A 21,727-nucleotide genomic window follows, 5' to 3' on the forward strand; every position below is an offset into this window, starting at 1 on the left:
ACCAAACTGTGGCTGAAATGGGTTAACACCTGATTATCCCGTACGATCTGAAATCACTTCGACCTACCAATAATTATCGCTTTCGGCCCTTTTTACAATAATCTTAACAATTTTTAACAAAAGGTTCGAAGTGGTTTCGTTTTTTCCCCAGCAGAGGGCGTAGCGCTCACGATCTCGCTCTACCACCCGCTTAAACCTTCCTAAGCGCTCGCGCAATCGTCTCTCTCTCTCTCTCTCGTGCGTCGATTACCTTCGACGCACAATCCTATTCGCACGACACGGGTCTTAATACTAGTTGGGCGCCATGTAACGGGGTGGATAAATCTGCAAAATGAGAAATTTATTTAAGAACAAACTCCCACGATGCAGAGCAAACCGCCGCTCCGTTAACACGTATGTTAATACGTGTATTCACCTTGACATCAGCTGATTTAACTTAGTTGTCTTCGATCAAGCGGAGTTGAACTCACCTTAAGTCACGTGCCTTGTGACACACGATGAGTTTTAAGTGTAAGCGACTTTACTCCTAATCCACTTAATCCCCTAGCTATAATAGGATTAAAACCTAAGCTTTTTCCAATTGTTTAAACTACTAGGAAAAATTATATGACGAAATCGGCGAATAAGTTTAATAGATTTTATTAATAAAAAATCTCTACAGTCTTTGTCGGGCCGAAAGACTAACGCACGCGAATAGGATTTACAATTAAATAACTTTCGGTGAGAAAGAGAAAGAGAGAAGATACAAATATTGGCGTGATCTAACGCTCGACGCGAATACAAAAAATTAACGCTAACACTATTGGACAAAATACCAAATGTATTTTGTCACGCGATAATTAAGGGAGGTGCACCTACCCTGCGGTGCAATTACGGTGATCAGCCGTAATTGTTGAAGCAAATTAAAGGTGCTACTCCGATCCGAATCAGCTGTGCTGCCTCGATCGCAAATCTGCTGTATAATAGCTGTTGCTGTTGCTGCTGCTTCCGTGATGCTGCTACTGTTGCTGCTTCCTCGCTCACCCTTGCACACGTATCCAAAATCCCAGTAAACTTTTTTTATTGGCAAATCGGTGAAACACGGTGCTAAACTATTTTGGCGGTACTACACACGTAACAGCTGAGATGTAACTGCTAATTCAAAAGATCGCGCGCCCCCTCTCTCTCTCAATACTTAGAACTAACGCGCGAAAATCAGAATCGCGAACGGTTCGATTAATTGAATCAACTACCGTTGCATTATACCGGGTGTCCACAACCACCCGTCCACCCCTTTTATTTCTTTAGCAACACGTTTTTAGGAAATATGATATATACGAAAGTTTTAGCAAATCAATCAAGGATTTTAGCGGTGTCCTTTAGTTTGACCTTGAAGTTGATTTTCAAGGTCATTTCAAGGTCAAATTTCGTTTTTTAAATAGGAACCCCTATTTTTTATACTGGATTCTGAAAGAACACGAAATTTTGAGTAAAAAGTGTTTCCAGTATTTTTTTTATTAGACGCATATTTAGCGAGAAAAAAATTCAGAAAGAATCTTGCCATTGGTTTATTTTTATTTTTATTTTATTTTTATAATTTATTTTATAAAAAATTTTTATTTTTATAACAAATCAAATAAATAAACTGTAATCTGAATAAACATAATAAACTAGCTTTTTTATGAAAACATAAATAATGTCCATTCTTGTTTCCCTAAATAAACTTTTTTTTTATTGGGTTATTTATTTTAGTGTTCGAAATGCGCTCCACCTTGCAAAATGCATGCCTGCACTCTAGCTTCAAAATTATCAACAGCTCTTCTAATTTCTGCTACTTCAAGCGAGCGGATTGCTTCTGTGATTCTGCGAATCATGTTAGCCCGCGTAGTTGGACGCTCACGTTAAACTAAATCTTTTACTCTTCCCCATAAATAATAATCTAATACTGAAAGGTCCGGGGATCGAGGTGGATAATTGACAGGACCGTACTTTCCAATCCACTTATTCGGAAATAAACGATTCAAAGCTCTTCGAATGATAAGCGCAGTGTGCGAAGGACATGCATCTTGCTGGAACCACATGTCACGACGTATCTCAAGATTAACATTTTCTAATAAAGGGGCTAATTCTCTTTCTACAAGATGGAGATATCTAAAGCTATTAAGGTTTCCTTCGAAAAAAATTGGGCCTATGATTTGGTTATCGATAATGCCGCACCATACATTAACTTTCCAAACCCGTTGGTGGTCTTCCATTCTCAGCCAGTGCGGATTTTGCGCTGCCCAATAACGAAAATTCTGCGTATTAACTTCACCATCACTTTTGAAAGTACATTCATCCGAAAAGAGTACGATTCGATGAAAATTTTCTCTTTGGCCACTCGCCCAGTTGCAGAATGCAAGACGTTGTTCAATATCAACATTATTCAGATCTTGATGTAATTCCATTTTGTAGGGATGAAATTTATTGCTCCGAAGAATAACACTGATAGTGGATTTGCTTATACCAGAATCACGTTCCCGGCGCCTTACAGAATCATTTGGCTCAATGATTGCTGATGCGACGATATCCACAGACCGTTCATCTCTAATTCGTCGGCGAATTTTCCTTCCCTTATTGTGATGAGGTTGGACAAGTCCTTCATTCTTGATTCTTCTAGATAGACGCGAAAATACTTTACGAGAATGAGGAAATCTGTTGGGGTAACGCTCTTGCCACAACCTTTCAGCAGCAAGGAATGACCCAGCTTCAAATAAAACTTGCAACATGTCGTGCGCTTCTTCTTTGGAATACACCATAGGTACCTATTTGAAAAGAAAATAAATCTAATTTGTCATTTAGTAAGAGAAACGCAATAAAATGGTTCAAATTCTTTCCGAGTTAAAACTTACCTCTGAAAATGATGAATTTATAATTTATTTCTTTAATGATAGATAATTTCCAACGTCGGGTTTAATTACGAAATCACCTCTGACAAAGTAAACTTAATTTTGCATAGTATTCGTACCGAACATTGCATTTTGACTACTCGAATTTAAAAAGAAAATTTTCATTTTCTTTTATTTATAATTACTACTAGGTGGTACATTTTTACAATAAAGATTTTTAAACAAAAGTTTCATACCTAGATATTTTTTTATGTGGAATCGATGTAAAATCAAAATCCACGATAAAAAAGTACTACACCATTTAAAAAAAAACTGACTTCCTGTCCCAGTAGGCTACTTTCGGCCGGAAGTGAATGTTAAAAGCATCACCAATCAATAGGCACAATGCACTTACTAGCACAAGACTTCGAATTTTACTATTCGCTGAATAGGTATTCTACCTAGATTTTAGAAGAATTAGACGGATGGTATGGACACCGGTATCACTGAATTTTTTTCTCGCTAAATATGCGTCTAATAAAAAAAATACTAAAAACACTTTTTACTCAAAATTTCGTGTTCTTTCAGAATCCAGTATAAAAAATAGGGGTTCCTATTTAAAAAACGAAATTTGACCTTGAAATGACCTTGAAAATCAACTTCAAGGTCAAACTAAAGGACACCGCTAAAATCCTTGATTGATTTGCTAAAACTTTCGTATATATCATATTTCCTAAAAACGTGTTGCTAAAGAAATAAAAGGGGTGGACGGGTGGTTGTGGACACCCGGTATATAATTATATGCAAAATTAAAAATAAACATTTCCAACAACAAATATAGTTGATAGTATTTATTCATTTATGTAAAAGAACTGTTAGTAAAATCAAATGATTATAATTAAATAGATGTGATAAACTTATATATGTACAATGTATGAATTCGAAAGTTCAAGCAATTTTTTTATACTAAAAGAAAAAATAATTTAAGACTTTAACTTAATAACAAAATTAATTAATATAAATAATATTTTACGTCAATTATAATCATCATATTTTTATCAGAATATTTTATATTATTAAAATTATTATTTTACTTACTTCTTAACAATGCTCCTATTTTCACTGTATTTTTTAAAATTAAACTTGTTATTTAATATTTTTTTAAATGTCATTTTATATTTCTACGTTTCGTTCAGACCAATATACAGAATGACCGAAAACAGATTAAATTCTAACAAAAATATATCTTGTTTACTCCGTAAATAATTGGTATTACCTTATCAATGTTTTTAGTTTATCACCATCTACATGGATATCATTTAGCATAAACAATTTTTTGTGTTGCGATATCATTGAACCTGTAATAATTATGTTTTAAAATATATTCTAATTTTTTTAACAGGAAAACAACTAATTTTTATATGAGTGGATATATTTAAAAACAATATATTTGAGGGTGGTTCTCACCTCCTGAACATATTTTGATCACTAATTTCTGCTTGAATACTCATTTTTTATAAGAAAAAAAGATAGATTTTATCCTAAAGAATCTGATAAAATCTCTGATAAATATTAAAAAAATATGTTTCAGGGGTGAGTTTTAAGGGTGGTTTTTCCTCCTAGACATACTTACACATAAGCGCTCGGGCTCCTAAACTTTACCCAAATACTTGTCTTTTTTGAAAAAATAAATAGGTGTTGGATTTGGTAAAACATGTTGATTCAACCTTGAGTCATTGAATAAAAACAGGTTTAGGGAGTGAACTTTAAGGATGGTTTTCACCCTTTAAATATGAATTCCCACGGAAAAAATAAATTCGTTTCAAATATTTTCAAAACTCTACCCGTCTGTCAAATTTCAGAAAAATCGGAGGCGGAGGGCAAGTATCTCTTTCATGTCAGTGATCGACATCTTCTCGCTGTTGGTTCTGGAAACGCACGTTGCTGCTACAAACGTTCGACATTTGTTTATAATTTGAGGGTTGTGAACTTAGGATTTGGTGAGTTTAAGATTAGTAGATTAAGTGTTGGGTGAAAAATCGCGTTTTTACTGCACTCTCACCCCTCTTATAAGGGTCGTAAAGACAAATTTGATAAATGGTTTCTTATCATCACTATGAACATTACCAAATATAAATTACGTAAAATTTTTTGTGTAATTAGATTTTAGTACAATTTTTTCAATTATACTGTATTTTTAGTCCCTTTATACAGGTTATAATTTTTTCCAGCAGGCAAAACTTGGTCAATGTATTCTTATCGTGAGGGTCGGGGGTTGAAAACTAGCAGGTTACCGTGCTCGTGGGTCAAGGAAATTGGGATGTAAGAGTCTCTTGCACCGCTTTAGGTTAAAGTATTCATCGTTGAACTGGCATCTGCTAAAATGCCTATGGTATCAGTGGATATAGGTTAGGTACTTAAAGGTATCCAGTAATGCTTTGTCCTATAAAAAATACTATTCTAGTCATCAGAACTAGCTTAATATCTGTAGAAAAAACATCTCATGGGGGTCCGTAATAAGATTTTTTTGAATATTTAGGCTAAGTTATCAGGGTATTCAGAGGTTATGATGCAGTTTTGATAATGAGTATCGATTCGGTGATCCAAATTACAATAAAATACGTTATATTGATTTTTTAAATGACTCCGTCGCACTCCCAGGCGATTGTCAATCAGCGCGACCAAGAGTCGATACGTAACGCAAAGGAATGATAGTATTCACCCAATACGCTAGACGCGGCAACAACTGGATTAACAAAAAACAGTATACTGGGCAAGTAAGAGGAGTATACGAGAGAGAAAAGGTCAAGCATCAAGCTCATACTTACAGTGCTGGTCGCTTGCTGAATTCACAGTGATGCAATAGCACACTTGCTCCACGAGACTAGTTTCACCTGCGTATACTCTTCTACTCTCACAGTTTTTACTTTTAGCACACGCTATGCTCTCCGATGGTCACTGTCTATTCTGATAGTCGCGCACGTGGCTGTTTTTCTGCTATCCTCGCCTCAATGCTTTAGCACCGTCCTTCAATTGTTCTCCCGTCACACGAGGTGTACACTGTTGCCGGTTGAAAGTCAATTTTCCTAATCGCGCCTATTTTCTCTCTCTCTCTCTCTCTCTCTCTTTCTCTCTCTCTCTCTCTTCTCGAGACAATCGCATCTCAGTTTACTGACGTGCTGACATCATATAAATACATAACAATATTACAAATATATTTATTACTGGCATCGTGGAGGGAGAGAGACATAACAAAATACAAACCGTTCGGTATAGTATATAAAAGCAAATTAAATTTATTAATTATCAAAAATATTAACTTCAAATTAAATGAATTAAAGGAAACTGAAGTAAAAATGTATTATTAATTTATGACTAAATACACAAAACTTCTTAAATTTTAAATCAGTTACTTCGTAACAACGACATGGTAAAGAGGGATTTGGATAAGACGATGATTTTAACTTGCTTCATAGGTTTATTTTGAGTTATTTTTTGTATTTATGACGATATTATGAAAAAATAAAAGGCCATATTAGAACTTTATATTGTAACGCACTGTTAAAACTCCGAAGCTAAGTCAATATTAATTTATTATTTTGTAGATGGAAATTATTTTTTAATTTTTATGGTAATTTCGTGATTTTTTACGCGAAAAATCCAATCAAAAAGGTTCATTTATATCGTAGGGGTTGGATCCCCAGAGACAAAACCTATATAGTTATTTTTACTTTTATATAATGAATTTTTCAAATTTTTTTGTTATCGAAAAATATTGATATAAACCGAAGATATTACTGTAATAGTGTTTTAAGAGTAGTTTTTGAGGGTGGTCTTCAGCTCTTTCATTTATTTTCCTACAGACTAACAGTGTCATTATCTAGCCCACTTTTAAACGTCGTAGCATATGAAAAATCAGCAAAATTGGTGATCGGCAACTATTTATATAGTATTAATAGGGTTTAGGGGTAGTTCACCCTCGAAATACATAAAATGAAAAAACGCCGAAAGACGTCAATTTTATTTTATCATTTCCTAGATGAAAATTTATTTTTTAATTTTTTTTATGATAATTTTGTGATTCTGTAAATCTACTCATAAATGTAGTTTTTCCTTGTACATCGTAGGGGTTGCAAACCCCGAGTCCAAAACTATGCAGTTTGGTTATATTTAAGTAAGAAATTTTTTCCATTTTGTTTCATGAAAAAAAATTCGTTACAACCAAAGTTACTGCAGTTTAACTGCTTTTAAATTTGACTTTTGAGGGTGGTTTTCATCTCGTTGACAGCCGTTTCTGTCGATAAAAAAATACGTGTCTCTTATTGTTTTTATAATGTATAACATATCTCAATTGTATCAAAATTGAAGGCGGACGGTTGGGAATGTTTCCTTGTAAGTGATATTCAATTGATTATATTATTAAATATTATTAAATTAATATTGTCTTTTTTATTATATGCTTTATTAACTTATTGTAAAGTTATTTAGCTAAACATACAACAATTATTACAGGGTGTCAAAAAGGAAACACACAAATAACTTAAACTATATTAAGGTCACATTTAAAGTAATTTTCAACAAGGAATTTAACGGTTTCGTTGGATTTAACCTTGAAGATGACCTTGACAGTTTTCTCAAGGTCAGGTCAATTTTTTTAATTGCAAAGCGGCTTTTTTGACATCAACAATCGAAAGAGCGGGAAATTGTACGTTCAAAGTCATTGAGGTCAAAAATTTCCCTTTGCGCTTAAAGGTCATTCGAAGGTCATTCAATTCTGAGGTCTCACAGAAGAACTCGATTGATGTAAATAGACCAAAACTTCTTTTATTTGTTTTGTTTGATCGCAATTAGCGATGACCTCAAACTCGATCTTGCTTGTATTCTGCAAGGTCATTTCAAGGTCAAAGTTTTTTTTCTGATGTCTTTCTCATATGATATGGGCAATCAAAACAGCAGAAGTTGCTATACTTCCACTTTTAGCGTTACCCAGGAACAACCTCTGATTATTGCCCGTTCAAGCTGCTCTTGTATGCTCGTCGAAAATTTTTCTAGTGCAATAGCTTACAATCCAAAAAAAAATTTTACTTGTTTCTGAATTTTCATATTCTGATTAGCTTGTGGATATGGTCTACTGCAAAGAATAGTGCTATGAACAAACTAACTGATAGAGAAAGAATAACGCTTTTCATAATGAGAGGTTGGAGACCAGTGCAACGGTTTTATAGGGCTGTGAAAGTTCATTTCAATGCAATATTTAGGGCTGATAGAACTCTAATTTCATTTTCAACAGTTCAAAAAACTGTTAGAAGGTTTGAAAATACCGATACTATTAGTGATCTATCTAGATCAAGCAGACCAAGGTCAGTAAGTGGTGAAGAGAAATCATTAGATGTTTTGTTAACATTCACTACCAATGCATATACTTTCATTCGTAGAGCCGCTCAAGAGCATGAAATAAGTAAATCATCTGTTTAATCACTGTTTAATACCATCAATGTTATTGATGGTAACTTGAAATCCTTTTTAATATATCATAAATTAGGATACTTTCAAGAAGTAAATGAAGAGTAGTTGGAGCATCTGCAATAAATACAGCCAGAAAATATTTATTGAATCACGTGAGAGGTAACGGGACTCACGATAATAAAGCACCTCAAAGGGAACCGAAATTACTACGTCTACGCCGTTGTTCCTGGGTAACGCTAAAAGTAAAAGTATGGGAACTTCTGCTGTTTCAATTGCCGATATCAGATGAGAAGGACATCAATAAAAAAACTTTGACCTTGAAAAGACCTTGCAGGATACAAGGAAGATTGAGGTTGAGGTCACCGCTAATTGTGATCAAACAAAACAACTAATGCAAGCTTTGGTCTATTTCCATCAATCGGGTTCTTCTAAGACCTCAGAATTAAATAATCTTTGAATGACCTTCAACGGGAAATTTTTTACCTCAATGATTTTGAACGTAAAATTTCCCGCTTTTTCGATTACTGTTGTCAAAAAAGGCGTTTTCCATTAAAAAAAATTGATCTAACCTTGACAAACCGTCAAGGTCATTTTCAAGGTCAAATCCAAGGTCACAATTGAATTCCTTGTTAAAAATTACTTTAAATGTGACCTTGATATAGTTTGAAAATAAATCACATGAAAAGTTATTTGGGTGTTTCCAGACTTTTTGAATACCCTGTATTATATTGTATACATGATTTCATATACGAGGTGTGTTCAAAAAGTAAGGTGACTTTGTATTTTTAAGAAAATATATTTATTTATTTATCAATATTTATGTTGTCCCCTTCAAAGTAATCCCCCTCAGATACAATACACTCATGCCAACGGTTTTTCCAATCCTCAAAGCACTTCTCATAAGCACTTTTCGATATAGCCTTGAGCTCTTCCAGCGATGCAGTCTTTATCTCTTTAATCGTTGCAAATCTCCGTCCTTTCATAGGTCTCTTTAGTTTTGGGAACAAGAAAAAGTCACATGGGGCCAAATCCGGTGAATATGGTGGCTAAGGCATGATTGTGGTGTTGTTTTTGGCCAAAAAATCTCTCACAAGGAAAGATGAGTGAGCAGGGGCATTATCGTGATGCAAAAGCCATGAATTGTTTTCCCACAATTCTGGGCGTTTTCTTCGTATTGCTTCTCGCAAATGGCGCATAACTTCAAGATAATACTGTTTATTGACCGTACGTCCATATGGTAAGAACTCCTGATGCACCTTACTTTTGCACGCCATGGTAATCGAAGAAAACAGTGAGCAAAACTTTGACATTTGATCGAACTTGGCGTGCTTTTTTCGGTCTTGGCTCATCTGGGCTCTTCCATTGGGACGATTGGACTTTGGTTTCGATATCATAACCATATACCCATGATTCGTTACCAGTTATGACCGTTTTGAGTAAATCTGGGTCGTCGTTGACGTCATTCAACAGTTCTTGAGCAATGCTCATGTGACGGTTCTTTTGGTCAAAATTTAGCAATTTCGGAACAAACTTCGCTGACACACATCTCATGCCCAAAACGTTAGAAAAAATTTCATGGCATGAGCCAAGCGATATACCAACATCCTCAGTAACTTCTCTGATAGTGATTCGACGATTTTCCAGAACAATTTTCTTCACTGCTTGAACGTTTTCATCAGTTGTTGACGTGCTTGGGCGTCCAGAGCGAGGCTCGTCATTGGCATCTTCCCGGCCATCTTGGAAGAGTTTGTACCACTTGTAAACATTTTTTTTACTCAGAACAGTTTCACCGTATGCCACCGTCAACATTTCAAGTGTTTCGGAGCACTTTATTTTATTTTTTACACAAAATTTGATGCAAATCCTTTGATCCATATTTTTCGATAGCAAGAAATCGCCGAGCACGCAAAACACTTATAACCTTTACGCCTCTCACAACCAAACAACAAATGCTATATTGTTGAAACTTGGTACAGATGTTCGGGAAGAGTGTATCAACATAACAAAACAAAAAAATCGATAATCGAAAGTACGTTGCCCGTGAAATTTGAAAAGTCACCTTACTTTTTGAACACACCTCGTACTACACACATTAACTATCTTAATTATGTGTTTGTTTATTACATTATATTCGCAGTTCATATTGTTTTAGAAACTCGAGTATAACTTGATTATTTCAAGGTGAGGTTGACTTAAGTAACAATTTATATCAAACGGTGGGTATTTCTTTAATTTGATTAACGATTTCAGTAATATTGTTCTGTGTGTATTGAACTTCGAACATTGCTAAATTACATGGTTTATATCTTGTATGTCGTTACCGCACTCGCATGTTGCATCTTTTGCAACCTTTATTTTGGCGAGAGATTCGTTCAAGTTGACGTGTCCACTACGGTACATACACAAAGTTACTATAATAAACGCCCTGCATAGTTTTAGCCTTGCGAACCATGGTTTACTAGTTGCGATGTAGAATGATGAAAAATATTTTTGACCTTTGCTTTTTAATCGTCTTAACCCTTTCTTTGCTGGCTAACTTTTTGAAAAAGAGCTTAAAGTTAGTGTATGACAATTGTTGAGAATCAGGCTCGAGCTCAGTAGCTTCTTTGGCATATTTATTTGCTAGCTCATAACCCTGAATACGAACATGTGCTGGTATCCAGTATACGGTGATCTTACAATTATTTATGTTACTATTGAGAAATGTATCATTCTTGTTTCGTATTTTGAGCAGGTGGTGATTGGTGTCCACTTTATTTGTTATATTCGGCAGTGCTTGAACAACACTGAGTGAATCAGTAAAAATATTAACATTACGATTGCAATTGCATTAGAGCAAGGTCCATAGCCTCAACTATTGCCAAACATTCGGCCGTGAATATAGATACATTATAATGCATTATAATAATTATTATCAATGCTTCTTGTTCTAAATATATTAAACTCCGGGCAAATACAAGCACTCCCCACAAATATAGCACCATTATTTTTGCTACCATTAGTATATATTTTAACATCATCAAGCATTTTCAAATAGTTCTTGATATAGATCGTGAGGATTATCGCTTTTTGCAGTTTCTTCCCTATTTTGTAATTTATTGCAACTTACGTTTTCATGATCGAGTATTGGTAATTATAAATGCTGGGGAATTTATCAACGTGTATCAAATGTTCTACCCCGATTACACTTTTAATCCATTGTTTGAGTAAATTATTTTTCTTTCTTCGATCGGTAATAATACTCGGTATATACATTGTAATAGTATAATTTGATACGGAGTGCTTGACAATGAGTATCTCCAATAAAGTGTCTTGTATATAATGTTTTTGTTTAGTGCTGTAATGATAGTAGCTTCTCCCAACAGGACATTCGTTTGTGTACTCATCCTCATTCCTAAAGTCATTCTTATTGCTGAGAATTAAAGTCTTTCTAATTCATTTTTTCGTGTTTTTTGGAAAGAAAAATATATAATTGATCCGTAATCAATGATACATCTCACTAAACTTTTATAAAATGTCAGTAATGTTTTCGGGTGAATACCCTATTGAACTCCGCTGAGGAATTTCACAATATTCAACGACCTGTTGGCTTTCTTGATCACAAATCGCTTGAGTCTTTCAAGATTAAGCTGATAGTCAAAGTAGAGCTCGATAAATTTGACATCTTCCGTGGATTTAACTATTTTATCCGCAATCATAATTTCTGATTTACCGGGGAAGATCTTGCCTTTATTAAAATGAATATACTTTGTTTTTTCAGTCGGCATGTCGAGTCCAATTACTCTGAGCTTATTTATAACCTTTATAAGAACTTGTTCTATCTCAATCCTATCCATTTCCGGATCTTCTATTCTGAGGTACACGTATTACTATGTCATCTGCAAATTCTAGATATTTAATTCCTATTCCTAAATCATTGAATATGTCAGCGACGTAAATTAAATATAATAATGGACTTAATACACCCCTCTAAGGGACACCCTTATATATTAATCTTTCAATATCTTGGTTTACTTTAGAATAAATAAATCTAATATGGGTCAGAAACTTAACAAATTTGAGGATTTAAATTTAAATTTAAATAGTTTAAAGGTTAACAGGTGGTCTGCACACGATAATTCCTTGCGAAAATCTGTTTGGCTGTCAGACAAAAAATTATTGCACCCGTTGAGCTCCACCCACCAACGTAATCTATTCAACACCATAAGTTCAAATATTTTACTAATACATGACGATAACGCTATTGGTCCTGAGCCCTCCGTTGGGCTTTTCAATAAAATGGATATATGAGTTGATCCAGTTGTCAGGGTATAGATCATTTGCAAAAAACTCATTCATAATGTCTAGTAACATTAAGTGGTATTTAATGGGTAGATTGAAAACTTCATAATTTATGCCGTTCATACCCGCTGCGGAATTATTATCACGAGAATTCAAAGCTGTATTTAATTCGGTGTAACTGAATGGCTCGTCGAAGAATTTTTATTGAAGTTATCTCGATTCAGGGGATTTGATTTTACCCATTTATTTTTAAGTATTTTTGTGATGTTCCATATGTAAGTTAAGGTGACATTAAAATCGATAGTTTCTAAGAATTTACGATAACATACTTTTTTCTTTTGTTTGAAAATCTTCTTGGCCAAAGCTCTCATTCTTTTGAACTCTATCCAATCAGTTATATTACGTGTATATTACCATTTCTTATAAGCAGCTTTTCTTCGCCGTTTAATACAGTTACATTCATTATCCCGCCAAGGCACAGGGTTTCGCTGTTGTTTTGGATTAACAATTTACTTTTTAGGTGTGGATTTAGAAACTTCGTCTTTAGTAATTTTAGTTAATAAATCGTATTTTTGAAGGGGAGGTGATTCAACATAGTACTTATTCAAGAATTTTTCAAAATGTTTCTCGAATAGTTCAGTGACCCCGTTCTAGTTAGTACGTTTCGACTGTATTTTAAAGAATTTTTGATAATAAAGTTCTTTTTTAGTATCGTATGTAATATATACCGAGAAATGATCAGAGTTTAGAGGGTCATCAGAGACTGTTACATTTATATTATGTGCTATGTTCATTGTAGTAAAGATAAGATCAATATTCGTTTTATTATTCGTGCCTTTATCGTAACGTGTTAGTGTGTCAGGGTTGTGTAAGAAGAGATAGTGTTTATATCTATCTGTTCTAATAATATTTTACCACTGGCGATACAATTTCACGCCTCATTATGTTCCTTGAAATCATCTAGTAGGATACAATTTTCTTATATTTTAGAGGTGCTCACTAATATGTCCCATTCTGTCTCATTTGAAATAACGTCGGGGGGGCTTATAATACGCTATTATAGTCAAGGATTCTCTCAATTTTGTGATTTCAACACCACATAATCTAGCTTGTGCATTAACCTGTTAAATATTTTTGATTACATTACAATACATCGTTTTACGTATTAAAAAAACTAGGCCGCCACCTGCTTTGTGTAACCTATCTAATCTTACCGTATTAAAACCAGCAAAATAAAATTTTATGTTATTCTGTAGCCATAACTCTACTGTGACCATTACATCATATTTTTGAACTATCTTTTCAATTTCTTCTTTTTTTTACAAATGCTCCGAGCATTACAAAAAAAATACGCAACTTAAAGGAACTGTATATCGTACAGTCACTATTCGTGTCCATATTTAGTTGTCATCTTGGCTCTTTGAGGCGATTGAGTCGTCGCCATCAGCTTCCGTTTTTTCTGCTACTAAATTGTTAATAATACGTGTAATACTTACGTTGATGTTACTTTACTTTATTAAACTTGCACCTTGCGGAGCATTACTATTAGCGCTAAGTAATTGATAACATATTTTTCAGCAATTGTTTTCACTTCACTATATTTACTTTTGTATGTGTCAATCGAATACTTAGACAGTTTATCATGCATTATTGAAAATGTTGAAATTTTACTTTTATCTATACTTAATACAACAGATTTAATTTTAGAATGTAGATCCAAAAGAGGGATCTTATTATGACCAATTTTCTTCTTTTTTTTCACGCTTGTTTGCTCGGATTAACCGACTGTGAGTTAATTGCTTCATTATCATTTAAATTAAGAGCTGAAGAACTAGTGGAAGGCGCTTGTCGCTTTGGTGTATTTATTTTACCTGTAGCTGAGGGTTCGTGAAATAATGTTGTTCCATGGAATACCATTGTTTCATCCTTGGTGTGAGAGGCTTCACCCATCATGCTATCACTTGTATTCTCATAGTCTCGTGTATTACTATTAATCTCTCTATTTGTGCTTGTTTCTGTGTTTTTCCCAGAATCCTGTCCTACTTGCTGTGAGAGAGTCGAATCGTTATTCGTATCTTTTGTCGTTGAACAATATCAGGCCGTATGATCTTCCTGATGGCATGTGAAGCATATTATCTTGTCAGTCGATATATATATGTGAAAGACAGTATTTTCGAAGTCGATCATGAAATCGTACGGGAGTTTATTTACATCTTCAGGTGCTATAAATATCTGTCGTCTAACACTCACTACTTGTGCAAAACCAGGTTCGTCAAATCCAAGTCTAATTAAGTTCATGTTTGATTTGGGTATAACCTTGTATTCTTTCAATTTTGCTATGATTTCCTCATGAGGTATGCAGGAATGAACATTCGAGAGTATAACGTGCTTTGCCTTTGTAACGTATGGTCTCATTTTTAATTTACAGCTATTAAGTTCAATTACATTGTTTACTTCTTCTGTCAATTCATCAAATAATTTTTTGATATTTAAATAACAACAGAAACGATTTTAGGCAATTTTAGATGCAGTAACTATATTAGTAGATAGTGTTTTGATGACTATAGCTTTCAGGTACGCTTTTACCTTTATTCCTTCGACTATATTAATGACAATAGCTCGGCTTTTCTTGAGAAATAAACTGTTACTGACTACTTTTGAGAATGATGGCACTTGCTTATTTTTATTTTGTACATTGGTTTTCACAGCTTCACTTTGGGAACTTTCATAACTTTAAGAATCTTACGTCATTGACAGTAGCTTGCTGTCGTTATTTACAACCGACATTTTATTTATTTCCTTTTTCTATTTAACTCTATGGAGTTGGATTTATATACAGTAATACACCGAAGATCGCCGCGGCCAGCCCGCGGCGTAAACACAATTTACGTAAATCTCAAGCGGTGGAACTAAACACGTCTGACACTTTCAACAGCTCGAACCGTACTGAATTAATATTATTAATATACTGTTAATTAGTTATGGCATTAGAAAAATAAATATAGTTCGTTATAGAAAATGGAAATCCTGTTTCGCCAATAAGAAAATACGTATCTTTAATTTTTCAATAATCTATAACATATCCAAATTACAGCGAAATTAAAGACGAAGGGTTCGAAATGTTTTCTTGTAAGTAGTAGAATTAAAGGTAAAAAATAAATAATAAGTCATAGACATCAATTAGAATGATACAATAAACTAAATTATAAAGTTATTAAGAGTGACACACAAACTTCAACTAATTAATCATATACAATTGATTATGACAACGTTTCGCTGGTTTGCCTTCCAGCCTCCTCAGGTCTTTTATTAAATTGTCAACAACACAACATGTAGAAATTCAAATTTTTTAAATTCATATTATCATTGCTAATAATCCAAAGTTTAAAGTAATTATCGTCATTAAATTTAAAAATATTGTTATGTGTGGTTCATCTGAAGAGCAAAAGAACGTTTACGTTGCTAAGCAACCTCTCTCTCGTCGGTGTTATGATTTTTTTTTAGTTAGTTGTATCAATAGCTCGATTCTGATAATACCTGTTGTTAACCTATTTCTGAGTTTCGAAAATGAAACTCGCTATCATTCTTTCATAATAAAGTTGTTATTATCTTTTGTGAGTGTGTGAGTTTAACAATATAGACATGTCAAACATCACAATGTTATACTTAGTAATAAGACAATATAAACTTATTCAACAACCAAAGGATTCAAAGTCACAAATCATACTATAAATATACTATAGAGTAAAAAAATGAAAAAAGCAAAAAGGATGGGGAAGAATGGGAAAAAATAATAATAGGAAGCAAAGAAAAGATAGCGTGGATGATTAAGCTAAAATGGAAAAGAAGAAACGAAGAGAAGAAAGAAAAAAAAAACAAGAAGACGAAATTTCAAGAGCCTAAAGACAGAAGGAAACAGAAGACAGAGACGCGAAACTCACAGACACATCTACATACGCAAACATACACACAAAACACACACACACACGCAAACATACACATACACATACACACACACAAAACACAAGTACTAGCAACTACACAAACGAGAGGAAACAGGTATTGGATGCAGGAGCAAAAATGGAAAAGAAGAAGAATCGAAGAAGAGAAAGAAAAAGGAAAACCAGAAGAAAAATTATAAGATACTAAAGAAAATAAGTGAGATTGAGGAAAGGCAGAGGGAGCAATAGGAAATGAGAAAAACGTGCCAAAACCCTAATAAGGAGAAAGACAGATGAAATGATTAACAAGAAAGAGAGCAAAAGCAAAGTAAAGGCAACGGTAAAAAGGCAAAAGAAAGTAACAAAGAAAGAAGACGAAAAGAAAATAAGCAAGAAAGAGAAAAACAAGAGCGGAAAAGGCAGATCTAGGAGAGAGAGAGGAAGAGAAGATTAATCAACAGAGAAATGGGAAGAAAAGCTGAACAGACAGAAGCAGAAGACAGGGACGCAAGAGTTACAGACACGCCTACATACATACACATATACACAAAACACACATACACACACACACACACATACACACAAAACACAGACATTATCAATTACACAAACTAGACACGAGACACAATTGAATGTAAGAAATGAAAACCAAATGTAACATATAAGTTCTAAATAAATAAACTAACTAAACTAATATGAATTTAAGAAAATTTGAATTTCTACATGTTACATTGTTGACAATTTAATAAAAGACCTGAGGAGGCTGGAAGGCAAACCAGCGAAACGTTGTCATAATCAATTGTATATTATTATTTAGTTGGAGTTTGAGTGTCACTCTCAATAACTTTGTAATTTAGTTTATTGAATCTTTAATGATGGAGAGTATTAAAATATTTAATTATCAATTAGAATGATAGTTACTGAAATACATTATATAAACTACATAAACTATCATTTTCCCAAGATTTCTGAATAATATTATTTCATTCTGATTTATAAACATTCTTATTTCGTTATAAAAATTAAAATATTTGGAAAAATTTTGGATTAATTTTTCAATACGATTAATTATTATTAACATATATATAATTTTACTGTTTATAAGGGCTTAATATTTCTCATATTATATGTCTATGTTATTAACATATTATTTTTATAACTACAATATTGAATCTTACGTTTCTTTTTTCAGAGGTCCACGTGCTGGTGTAGTGTTTTTTCGGAAAGGTGTTAAATATATTGGAAAAAATGGTGAAAATATTATGTATGATTTTGAAAATAAAATAAATCAAGCGATTTTCCCTGGATTGCAAGGAGGTCCGCACAATCATGCTATAGCTGGTATAGCGACAGCTATGAAACAAGTTTTTTCGCCTTCTTTTGTGGCCTATCAAAAGCAAGTTATTTCTAACGCAAAAAGACTATGTTCTCAATTACAAAATTTAGGTTATAAAATAAGTACAAATGGTACAGATACTCACATGTTACTGATTGATTTGCGTCCTACTAATCTTACTGGATCAAAAGCTGAAAAAATTTTGGAAGCGATTTCTATAGCTTGCAATAAAAACACAGTTCCGGGCGATAAAAGTGCATTTAATCCTAGTGGTATAAGATTAGGTACTCCTGCATTAACAACTCGAGGTTTGAGGGAAGATGATATGGATAAAGTCGCCATATTTATCAATAAAGGTGAGGTACTTTCAAAGATATTACATCATTCTTTCATTCAATTAATAATTTGTCGTTGCAGGATTACAATTAGCGAAAGAAATAACATCAAAATCTGGTCCTAAACTAGTCGATTTTAAACACATATTACAAACAGATACTGATATTTTAAGAAAAATATCAAAGTTAAAAAATGAAGTTGAAGACTATGCAAAAACATTTCCTATTCCTGGTTATGAATTATACTGACAGTAACAACTATATTTATCAATAAAATCATCTCAATTGAATTTTGTCGTATACCAAAGTTATTAATATTAATTTATTATAAATTGTATAAGAATCTCTGTTCTATGCCCTACAAAGCCGTTATGTATAACTATGTATATAAGTATCCTATGCATTAAAATATTTATCATCATGGACGGTTGTAAATGTCAAAGCAAAGAAAAAATATTTCTAAATTCATTTAGAAATTTAGTTTTTCAAGAAATTATAAAATTTAAGAAAAAGTCATATTCAAAACATGATAAAATGAATCATTAGTATTATGTATGACGATAAATTTTTGATAAATAACAAGGTACTTATAATCTCGGTCTGCGGAATATTGGATAGAGATCGTGCGATATGTATGAGTTCAAATTGAATGATTCATTTTTGATCCAACAAGGGTAAAAGGTTTCACATATAAAAAAACAAACAAATATTTGCAACTATCCATAAAAACCTTAATAGCTCAGTAGTATACTTATTATTACGAAAATTAAAAATGTTTACTTATAGTAGGTGGAACCGTAGGTGCTAAATACGAAATTTTTTTTCTTTGTTTCTAACTATATTTACACTCTGTCTAACGCAAAAAAGGAAATTGTATCATAAAATGAGTAATATTGTGATTTTAAATTTAAATAACATGAAGATACTTCACAAATAATCAGCATCGCATCGATCTAGAAATGATTCGGTCCATAGTGGAGTATTCCAATGAATTGAGAAGTTTCTTAAGCATGGCATCTTGATATCAGCGTTTCATCGATGATTTTGTTTCTATTGTAGAGTCGCTTATCTGGTTGACGAAAAATGTGGTCTCCTATCACTAGGAAGAAGACTGTAAGGAAGCGTTTATAAGAAAATACTAAACACCTCATAATCATCGTTCCAATTCTAGAACTACCCGATCTCGAAAAGAAATTTGTCCTGACAACCGATACCAGTAATACAGAAATATTAGGCGCCGTTTTAACACAGTTAGTCAATAGAATAGAGTTAGCGGTGAAGTTCCCGAATTGTACTCTGAACAAGACGTAGGGTCTGTAACGGGCTATTTGATAATTAATAATAAAAATCGGTGAATTACTGCTAGGTGGTCCAAGAAAGGCCAGCGACTCCGTACTCCGAATTGCACTAGCGCAGTGAATTGTAAAATAATTTACAATTATCAATTTATTTAGTTATTTTTTTCATGTGCTGTTACACGATGAGCACCAGCGGTACTATTATTAAATAATTATTCTAACCTGCTATTCTTCCAAAACCTCCTCCGAAAGTCTTCATGCCAATAAAGGTTGTTCACTTCAAGAAGCAGAAACTAACCAACGCTGCCGTAAACATAAATTGCAAGAGAGGAGAATATGGAATTACTGAACAATCACCTCGTATACGCCGATTAACTCAAGAAGCGCGTCCGGAAAATACATCTAACATGTATTTAATTTTTCTTTAATTTTGCGAAAGCGTATGTTAAAAACACTTCCTAGACTTTGCCTATATATACAGGGTGATTCAAAAACATATGTAAGTATGGATACCGTTGGATTCGTCTTGAAAAGTTATTCAAGATACCATTATAAATTTTTTTCCGATAATTAGGTAATTAGATAATTAACTTGAAAGATCGACCAATCAGCGCATGGCTTTAAAAGACAGGGCGAGCGCGGAGCGGCTAGGGGGGCTAGCCAGCGCGCGCCGCGGCTATATGGAAGCGGTACTCAACCTTGATGCGCGACATGAACTCCCCAAGCCGATAGACTCATATTCATTTTATAGATCGAGTCCTATCGATTGATCGACAATAATATAAAATTAGAGGACGCACGATTAACTGACAAAATCAATAATCCAATTATAATTATTTCATAGACCATGTAAATAATATAGCATCACATACGCTTTAATCCATGCGAAAAGCAGCGCCCGAAAGCCAGATTGTTAAATGATAAATTCATCAACATGATTATTCGCACCAAGATTATGGTAATTACAAGACTGCATTCATGTAATTACGTCACTTGTAGAGTGATGTTCTTAGGGTTGGGTTCTGAATGTCAGATTAATTTTTCAACTAGCCTGGAGATGCGTAAATTTTCGTGAGAAAATTTCTATTTTCGTTTTACGGCCGTTAAGATGAGTCTATTAAAATAATGTTAAATGAATAAAATAATATTCATTTTATGCTCCGAATCAAATCATAGTATTTAAAACTAAACAAATATTGTAATTAATATTATAAAAAAAAACTAAATAGTGTTTTAGCAGCCATAGTAGTTTCATGATAAATCAGATGAGTTCACAAATAATTAATCATAAGATTTCTGTATTTTTGCGTCATATAAATTTATTATTGATTCCCTAGTTTTAAGTAACAATGTTGAATTGCAATTAAGTACTGCGACAAACACCTATTTGCTGAAATTTATTAATAATAATTGATAACAAGAGGACTTTTTGGAGGACTTTTTCGACGATTTTTTTGAGGACTTTTTTAAGAACTTTTTCGAGGACTTTTTGGAGGGCTTTTTCGAGGACTTTGTCGAGGACTTTTTGGAGGGCTTTTTCGACGACTTTTTCGAGGACTTTTTGGAGGACTTTTTTGAGGACCTTTTTTTGAGGACTTTTTTATTTTGAAATATGATATTTATTTTTAAAATTATTTTCGAGGATCGTTTTGACATTTTTTAATAACTATACTTTTATTATTTTATTGTCAAATTTACATACTTATTATATTGTTAAACTTTTTATAGCTAGTTATTTTTATTTCGGTTACGTAAGATATTACACATTTTGGTGAGTAATTTTCTGTAATCTTCACGACGTGGATATGGATTAAGAGGGCCAGCTCGGATTTCAGAGCGGGAAAATTAAGTCAATAAACGCGCGAGAATTAAGTATTCACGTCTCAGCTGGAAATCGGTACGCTGCTATGCCTTTTCGTGCAAAATTTCTCCAACACAACCCGTAATTGTTGAGTGTACCGTGATTGTGAAGGTACTCAATCGATTCTTATTATTAATTTCTATTAATTAATTAGGTTTAAAAAAACCCTTGACAAAGTCCTCAAAAAATTCCTCGAAAAAGTCCTCTAAAAAGTTCTCCAAAAAGTCCTCCAAAAAGTCCTCTTGTTATCAATTATTATTAATAAATTTCAGCAAATAGGTGTTTGTCGCAGTACTTAATTGCAATTCAACATTGTTACTTAAGACTAGGGAATCAATAATAAATTTATATGACGCAAAAATA

At 33.3% G+C, this 21,727-nt stretch overlaps 1 protein-coding gene across 3 annotated transcripts in view; it reads left to right on the top strand.

Annotated features, from left to right (window-relative positions):
* The window catches only part of LOC131664175 (serine hydroxymethyltransferase), a 160,797-nt gene extending 142,217 nt beyond the window's left edge, over positions 1-18,580 (top strand). Inside the window, exons 5-6 of one of the 3 annotated variants that reach the window (XM_058935078.1) lie at positions 17,727-18,226; positions 18,288-18,578. In XM_058935078.1, coding sequence (XP_058791061.1) covers positions 17,727-18,226; positions 18,288-18,454 — 667 coding nt within the window. In that variant the 3' untranslated portion in view covers positions 18,455-18,578. Of the gene's footprint in view, positions 1-17,726; positions 18,227-18,287 lie in introns of all 3 variants that reach the window. The other 2 variants (XM_058935069.1, XM_058935064.1) reach the window with 2 other exon arrangements.
* The last annotated feature ends 3,147 nt before the right edge of the window (positions 18,581-21,727 follow it).

The sequence above is a fragment of the Phymastichus coffea genome, unplaced genomic scaffold (assembly GCF_024137745.1).
Source record: "Phymastichus coffea isolate CEN01 unplaced genomic scaffold, Cenicafe_Pcof_1.1 PCOF00003, whole genome shotgun sequence".
Taxonomy (NCBI): domain Eukaryota; kingdom Metazoa; phylum Arthropoda; class Insecta; order Hymenoptera; family Eulophidae; genus Phymastichus; species Phymastichus coffea.